This window comes from Gadus morhua, chromosome 3 (assembly GCF_902167405.1).
Source record: "Gadus morhua chromosome 3, gadMor3.0, whole genome shotgun sequence".
Classification (NCBI taxonomy): Eukaryota; Metazoa; Chordata; class Actinopteri; order Gadiformes; family Gadidae; genus Gadus; species Gadus morhua.
The window spans coordinates 7,178,324-7,195,899 of NC_044050.1; the positions used below are offsets into that span (position 1 = coordinate 7,178,324).

The 17,576-nt window shown below is 42.8% G+C and overlaps 1 protein-coding gene across 2 annotated transcripts in view; it reads right to left on the reverse strand.

Moving 5' to 3' along the window:
• Positions 1–17,576, reverse strand: part of rhbdl3 (rhomboid, veinlet-like 3 (Drosophila)) — a 49,584-nt gene that overhangs the window by 13,901 nt on the left and 18,107 nt on the right. For both annotated transcript variants that reach the window (XM_030351819.1, XM_030351820.1), the window contains one exon: positions 4,399–4,557. In XM_030351819.1, coding sequence (XP_030207679.1) covers positions 4,399–4,557 — 159 coding nt within the window. The remainder of the gene's footprint in view (positions 1–4,398; positions 4,558–17,576) is intronic.

The following is a 17,576-nucleotide window of genomic DNA, read 5'->3' on the forward strand; positions in this document are numbered from 1 at the left end:
GCTGCTAAAATGAATATAGTTAATCACCCTGCGATGAGTAAAACTAATCCTCATGTTCTTCAAAAACAAAAGAAAAGAATGTCAAAGAATAAGGTGTCAAATTTAAATGATTGATAATAGTATTTCAAAAGGGCTAGTTGTGCTCCTCTCTAAAATGTTAATCACAAACCTCATTCTCGTTCTCGCTCTCGCTCTCTCTCTCGCTCTCTCTCTCTCTCTCTCTCTCTCTCTTTCACACATACACACACACACACACACACAAATACACACAAAGGATTTGGGTTTTCCTTTGGTAAACAGGAACCTTCTTAAGTACAGTTTGAGGACTCAAAGTCTGTATAAATTGACATTTAACCACAAGAATTAATTTGCCTTGATTTAATAAGCAGCTATTTTATACTCAGGGTAAGGAAAGTCAGAACCCGTAGCCGATACATTGAGAAATGCATCTTTGATATATATGAGTTGGTCCACCTCTATCTATGTGACATATGTTGTCACTTAGATGTTTGCATGTATGTTCGCATTTCACTTGTTTTCTCAAGATACCGTCACTTTTTCAACAACAACAAATAATTTGCTACACTTGGCGCATTTCACTTGTTTTCTCATGATACCGTTGCTTTTTCAACAACAACAAATAATTTGCTACACTTGGCGCCACGACCAGGTGCTGAAGGCGATAGCAGAAACCATCTTCACCAGCATCACCCTGAACAAGCCTCTCCGACCAGCAAGGCAGGCGATTGCTTTCATTGGAGCAGGGGAGAAGCCTAAGCCCAAGACAAGGGGGGCGGCGGGACTCCTTGGAACCGCACCGGACTGGCAGATGAAGGCCGACCTGGGGAAGCAGCTCGGATTCCCAGAGCACATCGCGGAAACCACCCTGAGACCAGACATAGTTCTGTTCTCAGATTCAACCAAACAGGTGGTCCTACTGGAGCTGACAGTTCCCGGGGAGGAGCGCATGGAAGAGGCCAATGAGAGGAAGCGTGCCAAGTATGCCAACTTAGTGGAGGAGCGCCGCAGACGGGGGTGGCGTGCCCGGTGTGTGCCAATAGAGGTGGGCTGTAGAGGCTTTGCAGCGCGATCTCTCTGCAAAGCATACAGCATGCTTGGAGTCACAGGTGCACGTCAGAGAAAGGCCATCAAGACCACCACAGAGGCAGCTGAGAAGGCCTCTAGATGGCTGTGGATCAAGAGGGGCGATCCGTGGGTACATGCTACTGAGACACAAGTTGGGACTTGATCAATCCCGGCTGGGTTGCCTGGTTGAGGGTGTATGATGTTGCGAGACCCGAAACACCCAATGACCCCAGGTTCCATCACTGATGATGTGTCTAAGTGCATCAATAGATGTATTTCAAACTAAGCTCAACCTGTTGCCAGGTTTGAATTACAAATAACATTGAAAGTGTAGGCAAATGAGAAAAAAGATGGGAACCGGGATAGATTCTAAAAGTACCTAGGAAGAGCAAACAGAAGGCACCATGAAGCAGCAGGAAACACCAGGTTAAATGCACCCACATTGAAGTTAAATGAGACTTTTAGTTTCTCTACACAAGAGATAAAGCCCAGCAGAAGCCAATTATTTAAGCCTTGATGTCACATGCACAGAAGTGTGGGAAAGTTAGTCAGCGTTACCACGCCAACCGTCAGACCCCACAGCAAACACAGAAAACCCAACCTCACTAGTGATATTATAAACATAGATGTTCACACACACACCCACCCACCCACACACACACACACACACACACACACACACACACACACACACACACACACACACACACACACACACACACACACACACACACACACACACACACACACACATTCCTCTAGAACTCTACTTCCTTTGACAGTCTTGAGGCCATTGCTGTTTCCTCCCTCTTTTAGGAAACCAAACCAAAGAATAACTGATCTTGCATCTATTCGGGTACCGGTAATAATGTCAGAGAGGAGAAAATAGGTGGAGGAGAGAGGAGAGGAGAAAAGCAGAGGATAGGAGAGGAGAAGAGAAGAGAAGAGAAGAGGGGAGGAGATGAGGATAAAAGAGGAGAGGAGTGGAGAGGAGGAGAGAGGAGGAGATGAGGATAAAAGAGGAAGGGAAAGGCGACTTCAGTTAAGAAGAAACATTAACGAAGGGAAGGGAAGCAGCGTGGAGAGCTAGTGAAGAAACGTGTCGGTGAAAGGTGAAAAGAAGAGTGTTACAGATAGAAACAAGAAATGACAGAGACACAATTAGCTGGGAGGAAACACAGGAGCAGGAGAAAGGGAGGCAGACCAACGCAGATACTTTGGTATAGAATCCGCCTCTCACTACCTCTCCCCTCTCTCCGTCTCACCTCTATTGAAAGGAGAATGGACAAACAACAATAATAATAGCTAACAAAGGCTGAGAAAAGAACTGCATATATAGGTATAGCTACAAATGTTCACGAAGACAAATATTCACTAAATATACACATAGACACAGCTGTATCACCCTGACCCGGGTAGGTGGGCAGTTCAGACATAATTACAATAAAGGAGATATAAGATGGATAGAAGGCGGAGGCTTGCGGGTAAGAAGAGAGGAGAGCTTTGTGTAAAAGCATCTGCCAAATCAGTGAGAGACTGGAAAAAATGTGTAGGAGACAAAAGGAGAGAGCCAAAACGAGAGGAACAGAGCAAGAGAGAGGAACTCCCACTAATCCGCAGACCACACACAAGTTCTGAATCGCAGAGAGACAACCTCCACTCTGTCCCTATTCACCACACAAGATGTCCCACTCCCAAAGGTCTGCAGAACCAGTTCAACGGCCCCAGTGGGCAGCCAACAGACCACCACACAGGGAACAGGGGCACGACCAGAAAGATCCTAAAGCAGGAACACTAAGAGAACATTAAGAGAGCGAGCTGGATAAGAAAGACTACAAAGGAGGAGGAAGAAAACAAATAAGAAGATTATGAAGATAGTACAACCATAGACTGAACAGACACTGGATGGACCCAGTGAAAGACTCTCCATTCAAGACGACTCAAAACAGTCCATCCTGAGCAGTGAGGAAGAATGGTGTATCCATCTCTAAAAGGAAGTTGGCTATAAGCCACGAGAAAATGAACAACAGGTGTTACAGGAATATGACTCTTCGATGGGAACTAGGGATGAGTCGGTCGCGACCGATTCATTCACAACGAACGAATCCCGAACGTGAACGACAAGAACTGGTTCCCCAAAACAAGAATAACTGGTTCTTTGATTCTTTTTTTTTAACATAAACCAAAAATATGGTCACGTAAATTAAATATACAAACGAACAGAGCTTCGTCTCCCCGCGACTTATATTGATTGAGTCTACAACGTTCTCAAAGATTCAGCCAATGAGAGGTAGCAATGGTGTTGCAATGGCACCTGGGTAAACAAATGACAAGGCGGTACCGTCGAATATGAGCGCTTTCTCTGTCTGACGTATCTTGGGTCATACCATTCGACGTGGGGCCACTCATATATCCCCCTACATTCTTTGGAAAATAGACTTGACCTCCATCTGTTTATTGGATAAACGCATTTCCCAATCCCAGGAGTCTTTGCTCCATTTTACGTCAATTTAAGAACAAACAAAGAAATTAAACTGCAGTTCGTATTTTTTATTTATGACCGTGAAAGTTCTGTAATGCCTGAATAATGAAGAATTAAATGTAAAGTAAAATAAAATTATAAATGTAAAACCATGAATGAAATATAGAGAGTAAGCAAGTGGTATAAATATTGGTGGGACGTTCAGTTAAACTAGAGTATACCTTCTCAATTTTCACGGGGGTTAGAGCCTAGAAGTCGTTTAAATTATGCTCACGGCCGTCTCGCGGGGGGGGGGCAGACACACCAAATGACGTAATCTGACGTAACGAACGAATAAAACAAACAAATCGTTATAGTGAACTGAACTGAAAGAACTAGTTCCCGGAAAAGAATCATTTTGCCCATCCCTAATGGGAACAGTGAGCGCTCACTGCTTTGCTATTAACCTCTTAAGAGAGTTAGAAAATGTACTATTTCATTGACTATCCTACCTCCACCTGTACCCCACCTGTACCCAACCTCCACCTCACCTCCACCTGTAGCCCACCTCCACCTGTACCCCAAGGACACTGGGACACTGTGGTTAAATGACAAAACTTAACATTGACAACATCTGGAGTCTTAGTAGTTGGACTCATAACATAACACTGCAGTAGGTGTGCCTTTGTATGTGTGTGTGTGTGTGTGTGTGTGTGTGTGTGTGTGTGTGTGTGTGTGTGTGTGTGTGTGTGTGTGTGTGTGTGTGTGTGTGTGTGTGTGTGTGTGTGTGCCTTTGTATGCATTCATGCCTGCCTGTGTCTGTGTGTGTGAGTGTGCTAGCTGACTCTCACCAGGTTGACAAAGTCCTGGTAGCAGATCTTTCCGTCTGCGTTGTTATCAGCCAGCGCCAGCAGGACCTCCAGTTTGTGGGGGTCCAGCTCTGACCCATGAGTCGCCAGAAGGTCCCGGAACCGCTCGGTGCTGATGAAACCAGAGCTCTCCGGGTCATACTGCAGAGAGACACACACAAACACAATAATGTGAATAATGTGTCCATGTATCGCTATCTCAGTAACATTAATTACATTATTAAAGTGATGGACAACCGGCTCTAAACGCGTAAAATAAACATACTATATCACAGAGGGATGAATCCACCCCACACCTACTTAATATCTTGAAGGCTAGCTTTTCAGCTAATAAAGTCAGTCTTTGAAAGACTGAGTTGACTGGACAACGCTACTGAATGGTTCCGTTGTGGTCTGAATCACCTCACAATTGTGTGCAGTTGGTATTTGCTCACAGTGTAAAAGGCCATAGCTTCCATCAGCTGCACCGTCCCTGATGATGCTCAATGCACACATTGATAACCCTTAATAAAATCATTATAAGTAAATGACGGACTTCTCTTGTCCATCACTTTAGTACAGAATAGAATAAAAGTAGAATATTAAATCTTATTTTTAAGGAACTCTGAGGTCCATTCATATTCATCAAGACAAGCAAAGGATATTCCTCTACGCTATTATCACACAACTCTTGGAAGATATGCCATCAAAAACAGGGGACCAATACTTTAGAATACCGGTCCTCTCTCTATCAAAACCTTTCCATCACTGTCACTACTGAGTCATAGTCAATTTGCTCAGTGTGTGTTATGTGTTTGTGCGTTTACTTCACAACTCTAATTATTATTCTGTTCTTCCCTTTTTGATTTAATTATATTAAGGAAACAAAAATATTTAAAGTAATAAGCTAAACTGTGAAGCCTACAGCGGACGTTTTACAATGAGCGCTTTGGGGTTTCTCAGCTCTCCTGCACAAGCAGGTTAGGTTAACATTTATACACTTTTTCACATATTACTAAACAGATGAATAAAGAACAGAATAGACTATTTAATTTGAGATAAAGCGAATGCAATTGTAACTGAACACAATAACCTGCCTTGGTTGCTTTCATAGTCAGAGCGGTATTATATGAAAGAGATGTTCCTTCCTCCATACATCATTTAAATTGAATCATTTAAATTAAATGATTGGGTTATCACTTATAAAATGAACACAAGCCACAAGTAAGGAGTGTTTTTTTTTTTTCACAAAAGCCATAACCTTGATAAAGGATACACAAGATAAACGGGTCATGTCCTGTAGGTTGTGGTCCTCGGTCTCCCTAGCTCAACGTGTGTGCCATTAACAGAGGCCTTAAGACATGGATGAGGAGGATTGTATCGCCACAGGAACCTAGCCTCATGACACGGTCCGGATCTCACTGGTTGACATTCAGTTTCTCTCTCCAGATGGACCTGGCCTCCAGCCCGTTGAAAGCTTTTTCCAAAATAAAGCGCAAGGACTAATCAATGCTTGGGGGAGGGAGTTTCAGTTCAAGACAAAAAAGGCCTGCCGTCTGCTGAATTAGAAATGTGTAGAAATTAAAGAGAGAAGGTCAAAACAGCCCTAATCAGAAATAGACTGAATAGTGATATTAACAGATTATTAACAGAAATTAGCAAGGAAAGGAGATTAGGTTTTTGTCAGAGAACAGATTTGTCAAAAGCGAAGACAGCAAGAGCATCACTCTGATTGACTTGAGATTTGAACAACATAAGGCCGTGTTTGGAAAGTATGATATGATATGAAAACTTTATATCAGACTCAGGTCCATAAATTACAGAAGACAAATACAATGCAAACATTTCAGCCAGTGCACCCTCAGGCTGGAGGTATAGCGAGCACAGCTCAGAGTGGGATTCACAAGTACCACAATGATGCTATTCTGAGATTCCTTCAATCGTTTCATAAATAAGTGCATTGAATGTGCTCAATATCTCCAGATATATAAACAGTGAAAACATGACAGGTTTGCCTAACCCTTTAGAGCGAAAGAGCAACTAACTGATTTCTCTCTCTCTCTCTCTCTCTCTCTCTCTCTCTCTCTCTCTCTCTCTCTCTCTCTCTCTCTCTCTCTCTCTCTCTCTCTCTCTCTCTCTCTCTCTCTCTCTCTCTCTCTCTCTCTCTCTCTCTTTATATATATATATATATGTATATGAGACACCTACTTATATTTTCACTAAGCTGTAATAATTAATCTTTGGGAGCTGTAGGATATCCACACCATCACCTCTCCTTGCAGAGACTGCTTTTCTGGGAAGGAAGACTTGGAACACTGAGGCGGACAGGACACAGGACAGCTTGCACACTGACTGCTTTTTTTCTCGGTGTATATTTGAGGATATGTGATTGGCTTGCATATGTGTGTGTTTGTGTGTGTGTGTGTGTGTGTGTGTGTGTGTGTGTGTGTGTGTGTGTGTGTGTGTGTGTGTGTGTGTGTGTGTGTGTGTGTGTGTGTGTGTGTGTGTGTGTGTATACATATGTTGCATCCAAGAACAATGATATGAACAGTTACAAACTAAGCCTTGCAGCCAACTCTCGGTCAGGAACATGTCGTTGTGAGCGTGCGTGTCTGTGTGAGCATGTTTATATGCGTGTGCATGTGTGTGTTTGTGAGCCATATGGTGGTTGTTGGCCGGTATGAGTCCAGGCAGGGATGCAGAGAGTGCTCTGTGCTAAAGGAGCAGAAGGACATGTGGCCCCTGTTATCTTCTGCAGTGTTCGCTAACCACCAGGCAGCAATACTTTCCTCCCTCCACTGAGAAATAACTTTCCCAGAGAGATAAACTGATAGCGATCAGGTCAGTGACAGCAGAGAGTTCACATGATTTATAGTAGGGCCGACAATTACTTTGACCAGAATCTGATACAGTAGTCATAAAAACCAACTTGTCATTTGGCGACTTTTCTACATTTGTTCTTAGAATAATTGTTGAAACTGCAATACCATACGTCAAGCCTACATCATAGGACACCTGATTTATGCAACTGCACTGTGGCTGAATGAGAGTATTGTATCTCAACCAATCCTAGTCATGTTTTTGCCCAAAATGCCAAATGTCAGGTCCAGAGTATCCACTATTTGTATGATATCCTCCAATAATAGCAAGGCACGATGTGAAATTAATAAATAAATACAAATACAATAAAATACTTATATAATAATGAATCCACAATAAATAAATTAAAGTCCAGATATAAATGGGGAATTACCTAAGAAGCTTGATCTGCGGTTCAATTTGATGGCCTTGAAGAAACCTTATTTGAAAACCTAAATTTATGGATGTCAAAATATACAGTAATCACGGCATCTGCCTACCCCCCATAACATCTGAGCAGTTATCCACTCACTAATCACTAATCCCCTGCATCCCTCACCACCCAGATATATGCACTCCTACTGGCAAAACAACCGTGAGCTATGCAACTTTACTTACATTCAACACAATATTCAGCCATGATCATCCCAATCTGGGTGAGGTACTTGAGACAGCAGCTCATCCCGGACAGAACATGAGACCACAGACCCCAGACCGCCCAAACAAAAGAGTCTGGGATCGATCCTCAGCGGTTACATGTAAGCATCTTTGAGCTAAAGCCAGTCTTCCCTCTCACTAAACAATCATTTTCTAATGATATATTCATGGTAAGGTTATTTAATATGTATAGCGTTGGCTCACAGTGCCAAGGCACTAAAGATTATCAGACATGGATTACATGTAATTTTGTAACACAAATTCCTTATCATGCACCAAAAGTAAACTATGCAGCTTAATGAAATTCAACAACTAAAGACTACCAAACGACCAGTGACATTGTTCAAAAGTGTTTGTACTGGAACCTCTCTGCCAACAATAGCATCACTTCATGATCTTCTCAATTATCAAATTAGGTGCACTTCACTACACCTCTGCATCACCCAAGCTCCATCCCAGTTAGATACAAAGTAAGAATAACAGTTAGATCTACTGTTAGATACACAGTTAGATAAACAGCTAGATACACAGCTAGATAACCAGCTCAGATAACCACCTCAGCATCACCCAAGCTCCATCCCAGTTAGATACAAAGTAAGAATCACAGTTAGATGTACTGTTAGACACACAGTTAGATAACCGGTTAGAGAGACACTTAGATACATAGCTAGATACACCGTAAGAGACACAGTTAGATACACAGCTAAATAACCAGTTAGACACACAGCTAGATAACCAGTTAGAGACACAGCTAAATAACCAGTTAGACACACAGCTAGATAACCAGTTAGAGACACAGTTAGATAACCAGTTAGATAACCGGTTAGATAAACAGTTAGATACACAGTTAGAGACACAGTTAGACAATAAACAGAACAGAACAGAATAACCTTATCTTGCAGCACATCAGCTAGTTTCTGGCGAGGGCATTTTCTCATGTCGAATTGATGTCAGCCAAGTACTGTTTCCCCAGTGTGTGTGTGCTTGTGTGTGTGTGTGTGTGTGTGTGTGTGTGTGTGTGTGTGTGTGTGTGTGTGTGTGTGTGTGTGTGTGTGTGTGTGTGTGTGTGTGTGTGTAAAATGTGATAATGTGATAATGTGTGGATCTCTCGGTGGCTCTGTCCCTGTGTGAGCCTGGTAACAGTCATTCACCCAGACACTGGAGGATTACGGTTCATCTCAGACCCCGTCCCCCCCCGGCACCCCCTCCTTGCCAACACATTCACACAAACGCACAGCACCCGAGAGCCTACATTAAGCCCCCCCCCCCCCCCCCCCCCATGGCTGCCCATTGAAACTCACTCTCCCCCACTCTCAGGAATCCCTTCGTCTTCTTCTAAATTCCATCTATTCTAGAAGGCCGACTTTCAACACACACACACACACACACACACACACACACACACACACACACACACACACACACACACACACACACACACACACACACACACAAGGCTAGCACAAACACATGTACATGCACACACACACAAGCTCCTTCAGGAAAAACAACCAATAGATTTTACTAATCGATCAAAAAGAAAAGCCTACTGTATAGTTCAAGGTAACTGTATTAAAGTTTGAAATGTTCTTTTTAAACCATTCCCCAGAAATGGCTGTTATAGTTGACTGCACACTCCCCATAGTGCTCAGCCTGGGTGGTTTGAAAGGGCAGTGTACAAAGTCAGACACCCCCACTTCCCTCTCCCAAATGGGCCCCCCGAAAAGTGATTTCATGCAAGGGTCCCCAAATATAAGCTTAAAGCCCAGTTCCTCTGAGGGGACGGGATAAAGTTGCAGTACACGGTATGATGCTGGTATCTAACAGGTTACTGCGGTGTTGTTACCTCTCTGGGGTCATAAAGGAAGTTACACACAGAGTCAAACATTAAGCTACTTGGTTGTAATAGTGACAACAAGGGCTGATTTTACTAAAGAAAAGGGGTCTGTGATCCAGTCATCTCAATCTGCCGTAATCCCCTGAACCATGTTATTGTGATTAAAGATGTTGAAACAAAGGCTTCACACACACACACACACACACACACACACACACACACACACACACACACACACACACACACACACACACACACACACACACACACACACACACACACACACACACACACAAACAGTGTTAATCCTGCAGCCGACCTAATGCCACACAATAAAGGCTACATTATAGGGCATCTCTTAAGCCTGGCTGAACTATGAGGAGGAGGAGGAGGAGGAGGAGGAGGAGGAGGAGGAGGAGGAGGAGGAGGAGGAGGAGGAGGAGGAGGTGGAAGAGAACGGGGTGGGGATGGCTAAAAGAGATAGCTGCTCTGTTGCCTCATTTTAATAAAGCTGCATATTAAAAGCCTGGGGAGACATAGCAATACTCCTGTGCTAGACTCCCGTTATGGGAGTACCAATGGCAGCCAAGGCCACTGCTATGAGATAGAGCCAGACTAACATCCTTAAAGAGGTCTAAGAGCTACAATCTGAAATCAAGTCCTATTCAGTGAGAGAATGTTGAGTATTAGTCTCCTTTCAGATGTTCTCTTTCTCAGAGAAGAAAATTGCAACAGCAAAGCTATCATTAATAATGTCCTTTGATCTCCCCTTTTGTGTGGTCCAATCTACTCGCCAGATCACAGGCAAGGCAAGGACCTTTTGGCAGTTGTCTATTGGTTGGGTATAATCTATTTGCAGACAATGAGACACATGCATTGTTACTGCCTAGCCAGCCCCACCCCTCCCAAACCACTTCAGACCAAACAGAAAGAGGGAGATGCGACAGGTCACTGGAGAAAATGTGATCGACTTGAAGACGGATGTCAGGCGTAGTTCAACCACAGGGCTGCCAGTGATCTTTGACCCTAGAACAGTTGGGGTCAGTGTCCAGGCACTTAAGTGGCTTAACAGTATCACAGCCTGAATCCACTCTATAGCCACAGTGAACGGCTGCGGAGGTGGGCGGAAGAGTCTGGAGGTATTTAGGGCCGAATTTACCACATTGTCCAATCATGGCCCTGAGAAAGAAAGCAGCCCTAAGTAAGCTGAATATAGAGATAAGGGGACAGGATATCATTATAATACTAAAATACTACTAGTTATTGAGTTCTGAGGCTAACTTAATTGTGAATCATATCATAATCACACATTTAATTAGTTGCCTATGTTGGCCTTCTTCGCCTAGCTCTCGTGCGTGTGTGCGTGCGTGCGCGCGTGCGTGAAATGTAAGCTTGCCGTGCACGAGGGCCATGGTCATATCCTAATTCCTAATTCACGTCAGCTTCGGCGGTCATTTTTTTTTTTACAGCTCTTGGGCTCATCCAACACATTTCTAATTGTCGGGTGCCTCTGCTTTGTTGTTATACAGTGTGCAATTGAGCTCTCCCCCCTCCCACATAAAGGCATCCCGTCCTCCCCGCCTGCAGTACCCAGGCTCCTCCCAAGGGAGACGCGCCTCCCACCTTGAGAAACACTAACTTGTGCACAACTTTATGCATCATAGTTCTGAACAGAGGTTCACCTGTGATCACATGTGATCTATGCGTCACAAGACACTAATGAAATAATACAAATGATGTGTGTGCTTTTCTCTATTATCTACCATTATTTTCTGTATTATGCTTATCATGCTCTAAATAATCAGTGTGGCCTCTCAAACAGGACAGCCAGCAGTGTAATTGTCTGGCATGCCTGCCCAGACTGTGTTGTTGCTATAATCTGGGGTGTCATCAAAACAGCATCTATGTGTTCCCTGCTGACTCAGAGGCCAGAATAACCTAGCATCCTGTTTGTGATTTATCCTCCAACTCAAAATCATTCCCAGTGTCCCAGTGTTAAAGAAATAGCCAGCATACATGTACCATCACACTAATATAAAAACACGACAACACAACACCTTCAGAGAGGAACTCAAAGTTAATTTAATTTCACATTTTGTTCTACGCCAGCATGTACCTTCATCCAACACAAAGCACTTGAAAAAACATGAAAGACACTTGAGACTTCAAGTGTTCTCCCCTTCTGATGATTGGAACAGAGGAGTTTGTACTTATGCTAACAATAGTGATGTCAGTTTTTCCTTATGGGATGCTGTCGCTTCATTTTGCGACAAAACCAGTTCCCTTTGAATCCGTCTGAAATTAGAAAGTGTTGCGGGGACAGAGGTGAGATGGAAATTGCGGCGGAGAGACAAATGTATATATAGCGGTTCAGTCAGAGAAGGACTGCAGGGGAAGCATCTATGTCACTGTTGAAGGAAAGCCAGTCAGTCACTGCGGCACATAACCACGGCAAGCATGTTCCTTAGAGCCGTAGCACTATGGGGAAGCCATCGGGGGCCATAACAGAACCCTCCTGGCATATTTAAACACACACACACACATACAAAGCCCTAATGACACTGCATTATTATTTATATCTGCCAGTTTCTTGAACATAAGGGACTTTTCTCTGTCCTCTTCGGGTTAGGCTAATCAATGAATTAGCTTTATGATTGATGTGGATTGTTGCTCTCTCTGTTTGCTTTGATCAACAATATGTTTCACATACACACAAGGGAACACACACACAAGCACAGACACAGACACAGACAGACACACACACACCCACCCACCCCCCCCCCACACACACACACACACTCACACTCACACACACACACACACACAAAAGCGGTCATTTAGTGAACGCCCTCACGGTTCTTTCTGTACACAAAGCCGGAACATTGCCTCCCTTAATTAGCAGGTCTAATTAAAACCTACATCGTTAGGGAGACAGCAGCTCGTTAGGGCTTTCTGCTAATCACGCCATTACACAGGAAAGACCAAGCACACTGCATTCAATGCTGGCCAACACCCCCACATACACACACACACACACACACACACACACACACACGCACACACGCACACACGCACACACGCACACACGCACACACACACACACACACACACGCACACACACAAACACACACACATACAATCACACATACACACACAATCACAACAGCAAGAGCAGGCTGTGTGGTGTGTGACTCCTCCTTGTCAGGTTGGATTTCTGTTAAAGGAGAATACAAAGAAAGCCCAGGAGAAATGGACCAATGACCATAGGTCGGTTCAGTCAGTTCAAAGAGAACGTCAAAGCTGAAATCTAATTGCTGCTTGGTTCTCTCTGTCTATTCTCTGACTCTCTTCCACTGAGATGTCTAACAGCAGCTCAGGTTGTACCAGCTCTTACCTAGAAGGCTCTGACTCAAGACTAAAGGTATATTTTCCGGTACCGGGCTGAAAGTCCTTTGCAACAGAGGTAACAAATCTTTGTAAGTGCATGCATCTACCTTTGAGTGCTGCTTGAATGCGCCTTAGAAAATACCCTTTCACTAACCTGAACCACAACAAACCATTCGCAGAACGTTAAGGTTTCTAACCAAATAGGTAGACCTAAACATAACTATTTCAAAATATATAACAATTCACAACCAAATTTGATTCCAATGCCTTATCGTAGACATATCTAATGCAATATAAAGAACTTAGTATTCAAGCTTAGTTTTAACTTAAATGTTGAAGACATATCCAATCAGATTATTGTGAGGGTGGTATTAAGGATGAGGAGTGCATCAGTGATGTAGTGGGGCAAGGACACAAGTCTCACAAATCAGACTTTAGATCACAAAGGCTGGTGGCAGACAATCTCAAATATGGGTGTCTTCTTTTTCTTTCTGTTCATATTTCTTTAGACCAATGATGTTGATGGAAGCAGTGTTATGTAAGCTCGTAATTGGCTATAAACAGTTTAGTGTTTAGTGTAGAGTGTGGGGACAAGCCAGTGCCTCTCCAACTGATACCAGGAAATATTTCCAACAATCCTCCATTTGTTTATGTCCCTACGAGGACAAACCAAATGGCCGGTCCCAGGCCGTCTGGGTCATAGCCAGGATTATATATCTTATCAAGGGAGAGACTGCCTCTGTTCTTATGTGGTTTTTCCTTTTGTATAATACTCGCCCCAAACCTTTGGTTCGGTGAGAAGAGGGATCGACAGCCAAGAAACACATCTAGAGACTGCTCCTCACCAACCTAAACTATCGATTATTCAACCCAAGTCTGTACCTTGTTGTATTACATCCTGGATAAACCATCTATTCAACCCTCTGATCCAACCCGTCAAGCTGCCTTGATTTCCACTTCAAGAATTACTACTACGACGAAAAAATGCAAAGTCTCTGAATAACAGCTTTGAAATAAGATGAAATCTAACAAAAAGGAAAAAAAAAAAACGTGGGCAGGATTAAACACTACAAAAAATCACTTAAGGTTTCAATTCATCCCAGTGTAGACTGGCCCATGTAGAAAATATATACAGTTATTTATATTCCCTTTCTGAAAGCTTTGTTTTGCAAGGTTCCCCAAATGTTGGTTGAATATTTCTGCAACGAAACAGGGGACAAGGTGATAGTCCGCCCCTTCAGTTTTCTTGTTTCCGGCACAACTGAATTTTCAGCTATGCCATAGTAGGATGGCTGGATCTAAGATTAGGACACAATTAAGATGCCAGATATTTAGACCATTAATGAGCAAGACCACACATGTGATGTTGACAAGGATTCTGGAGGAAAAGATCCGTCGTCCAGCCCCAATTCATGATCAATATTTTATTGTAACATGTAAACATAATGTACAACTTTTATGGTCTTAATCTGTCCATAGAATGACCATTAAAAAAACGTTTACATTTTTAAATCAACACCGAGTAAAATAAACAGGCAGAATGTGTGCATGGCCAGTTCCCTGGTTAGAGTAGTGTTTATTAAAACAGCACTTCATTGCTATCCAGCTGACTCCCACTCCTGTCAAATCTCTCCTCGGCCCTGCATAATACCCAGGAGGGTCCCCTCACCAAAGCTTTCAGAAAATACATTCTGGGGGAGGAGTGCATGTGGCAGTGGGACAGGAGGAGGAGGGGGTAGACATCATAGACTTGAACTTGTTATTTCTAAAGTCATATTGTATGAGGAGACTGTCTTTATCTCTCTATCTATGAGACAGAGATCGAGGCAGAAAGAAAGAGAGAGACACAGACTCAAGACAGACTGAGAGAGTGACAGAGAGACCAATAGTGTGACACAGAGCATGATACAGAGAGAGAGAGAGAGAGAGATAGAGAGACACAGAGAGCGAGACAGTCAGAGAGAGAAAGAGAGAGGAAAGAAAGAGCCAGAGAAAGACAGACAGAGAGACAGACAGAGAAAGAGAGACAGAGAAAGACAGACAGAGAGATGGAACGACATGGAGGAAAAGCGACAGAGATAGAGAGAGCCAGAGAGAGAGAGAAAGATTACGGTATAATCTTTGCATGTGGCCTTTAACCAACATTGCCTCAGATTACAGCTGCATAGCCTGTACTTACCGTTTAACTAACTGTAACAACTAAAAACGCATATATCTAACTTACTCTGTTACTACAGAAAACAATAGTTATCCTGTTTTCTGTCTAGACCAACAGTTGGTTTGAAATGTAGTAGGATTCACAATTGGAAGAACAAACTAAATTAACTGCACAGTCTTCTATATATTAACCATATACAACGATGTGATTACATTGTGTTTATATATCTATTGTATTTATATCCAGGAATGAAAGGAGACCATGATCAGAACTGAAAAATTATACGCTTGCAACCTGAAAAGCTGTTGGCAACACAATTGCCACAGTCATGAAGAAGAAATTTAAACATCTTCAAAATTTTCAACATGGTTACACTGAAACACAAGTGACTGACATCTAGGTTGGGAGAATTCTGTCCGCTGATGGCAGGATGAGCCACAAGGCAGTGGATGAGAATCCAGTTATGAAGTTACTGGCAGTATCCATGACAATACACTGTCCCCTGGATTGTTGCTCTGAAGTAAATGCACAGATGTATGAGCCTGGGGACTGTCCGGATCACGTGACCTCACTGACGTCATGCCGGGCCTATCAGGGACTGCGTCGTAGGAGAATTCGTAATATACAGGCCGCCGCTGGCAAAACAGTCATGGCAACTCCCATAGATAGAAGCAGTAACGTTAACATTAGTAAAGTCAACACGGCCATAAGTGAAGTTATTGCTGAAATAGAGTCAATAGCAACTATTAAACAAGAAGAGTTTGCACAAGCAGAGATTTTTGCAGAAAAATAGGTTTTCGCCGTTGATCCGACTGGATCGTTACGCTAAACACGTGGCTAAGTACCCCAATATAATAAAGGAACAATATAGTTGTTTGACCTGTTTATTAGTAGCAAGGTCATCTTGAAATAAATATGACATGATGCAGTACTCATCCCACCATTTTCCCTGAAACAGCCAGGTTTATGGTCATAATGTACCCTGAAATAATATAATAGGTATTCAGGAGTTAAATTCTCTCTAAATTCCTCCCAAACGTCCGGATTATTGCACATACCCTGTAATAATTAAATAACTACAGTAGTAAAATCCAAATTGTTACTCCCTTATTCTATAACTTCACATCATGTTCCCCAGTACCTTTAGTATGATAAGTATTGGAACTGTTCGCAGTAAAAAATATTACACCGTAAATCCAGAGAAGTCACACTGTACGTTGCTGGCTTTAATCTCAAGGGTTACTGAACTAACTAACCACTTCTTATGAAGGGGCTTAAAAATGTTAATGAAAGAAAAACACATACAAAGAGGCGTTGTAATTTACACTGACTACACCAAGAGCCCAAATAGTAAGAGAGCTTGCCTGTTAAATAGCCATGTGTATAAAATCTGTTTGCATGTGCCTGTACAGTATCCAGCCCTGTATTACCTCTCCTTCCTCTCCAATTCTTGCCTTTCATCTCAGGGTTTCCCCCCTCGACTCCTTCCTTCTCCGTGATGAAGGGATGTAGTCGTAGTCTGGCACAGGTAATTGCTTTTTTCCCCTTGCATGCAGTCTAATCTACTTCCTCTCTCTCTCTCCCATTACCCACCCAGGGTATACAACTGCCTGCATCAGCCCTTTGTTTATGAGAGGCTGTCATCCCTTTCTCTGATCTTGTACCTGTTGCCCTACAATACTTTTCTACAAGAAAAGTATCCAACATTAAAATGGTCGTGGTGCCCCAGTGTCGCAAATCAAACAACACACGAATGGAATAAGATACATATTATATATGATAATTATATTATACAATGTTATCTGACACACATAACCGGCCCGAATAACTGGACAGTGTTGGTGGGGTTTAATCCTTAAACAACAATCTCTGTTCACAAAAGGTACTTTGTTAATCACCAAAATGTACCTCCTCTAGCAGGTCATATGAAGAGTCTAATTCTAGTCCCTAAAAGTCCTTCAGCAAAACGCATAGACTTCTTACCTTATAGACGTTTGCATCAAATTTAAATACAGTCTGGGGTCAATTGTTTGCTTCATACATGGTATAAATCAGTGATGCAGGGAGGCACATCCATTCTATCTTTGGAGACTATTGGTTTGTGGTTACAGCTGGGATGACAGCAGAGAGACCAGCCTACACCAGAACATTGATAGACGTGGATATTTTGAGGATTAAAAAGTTTATTTAACCTCGGATAAACAAACTAGCATGATGCAGCCCGGGATAATGATCATATGCGGATCATCAGCATATCTTCCAAAGCACATTGCGACCCCAGGA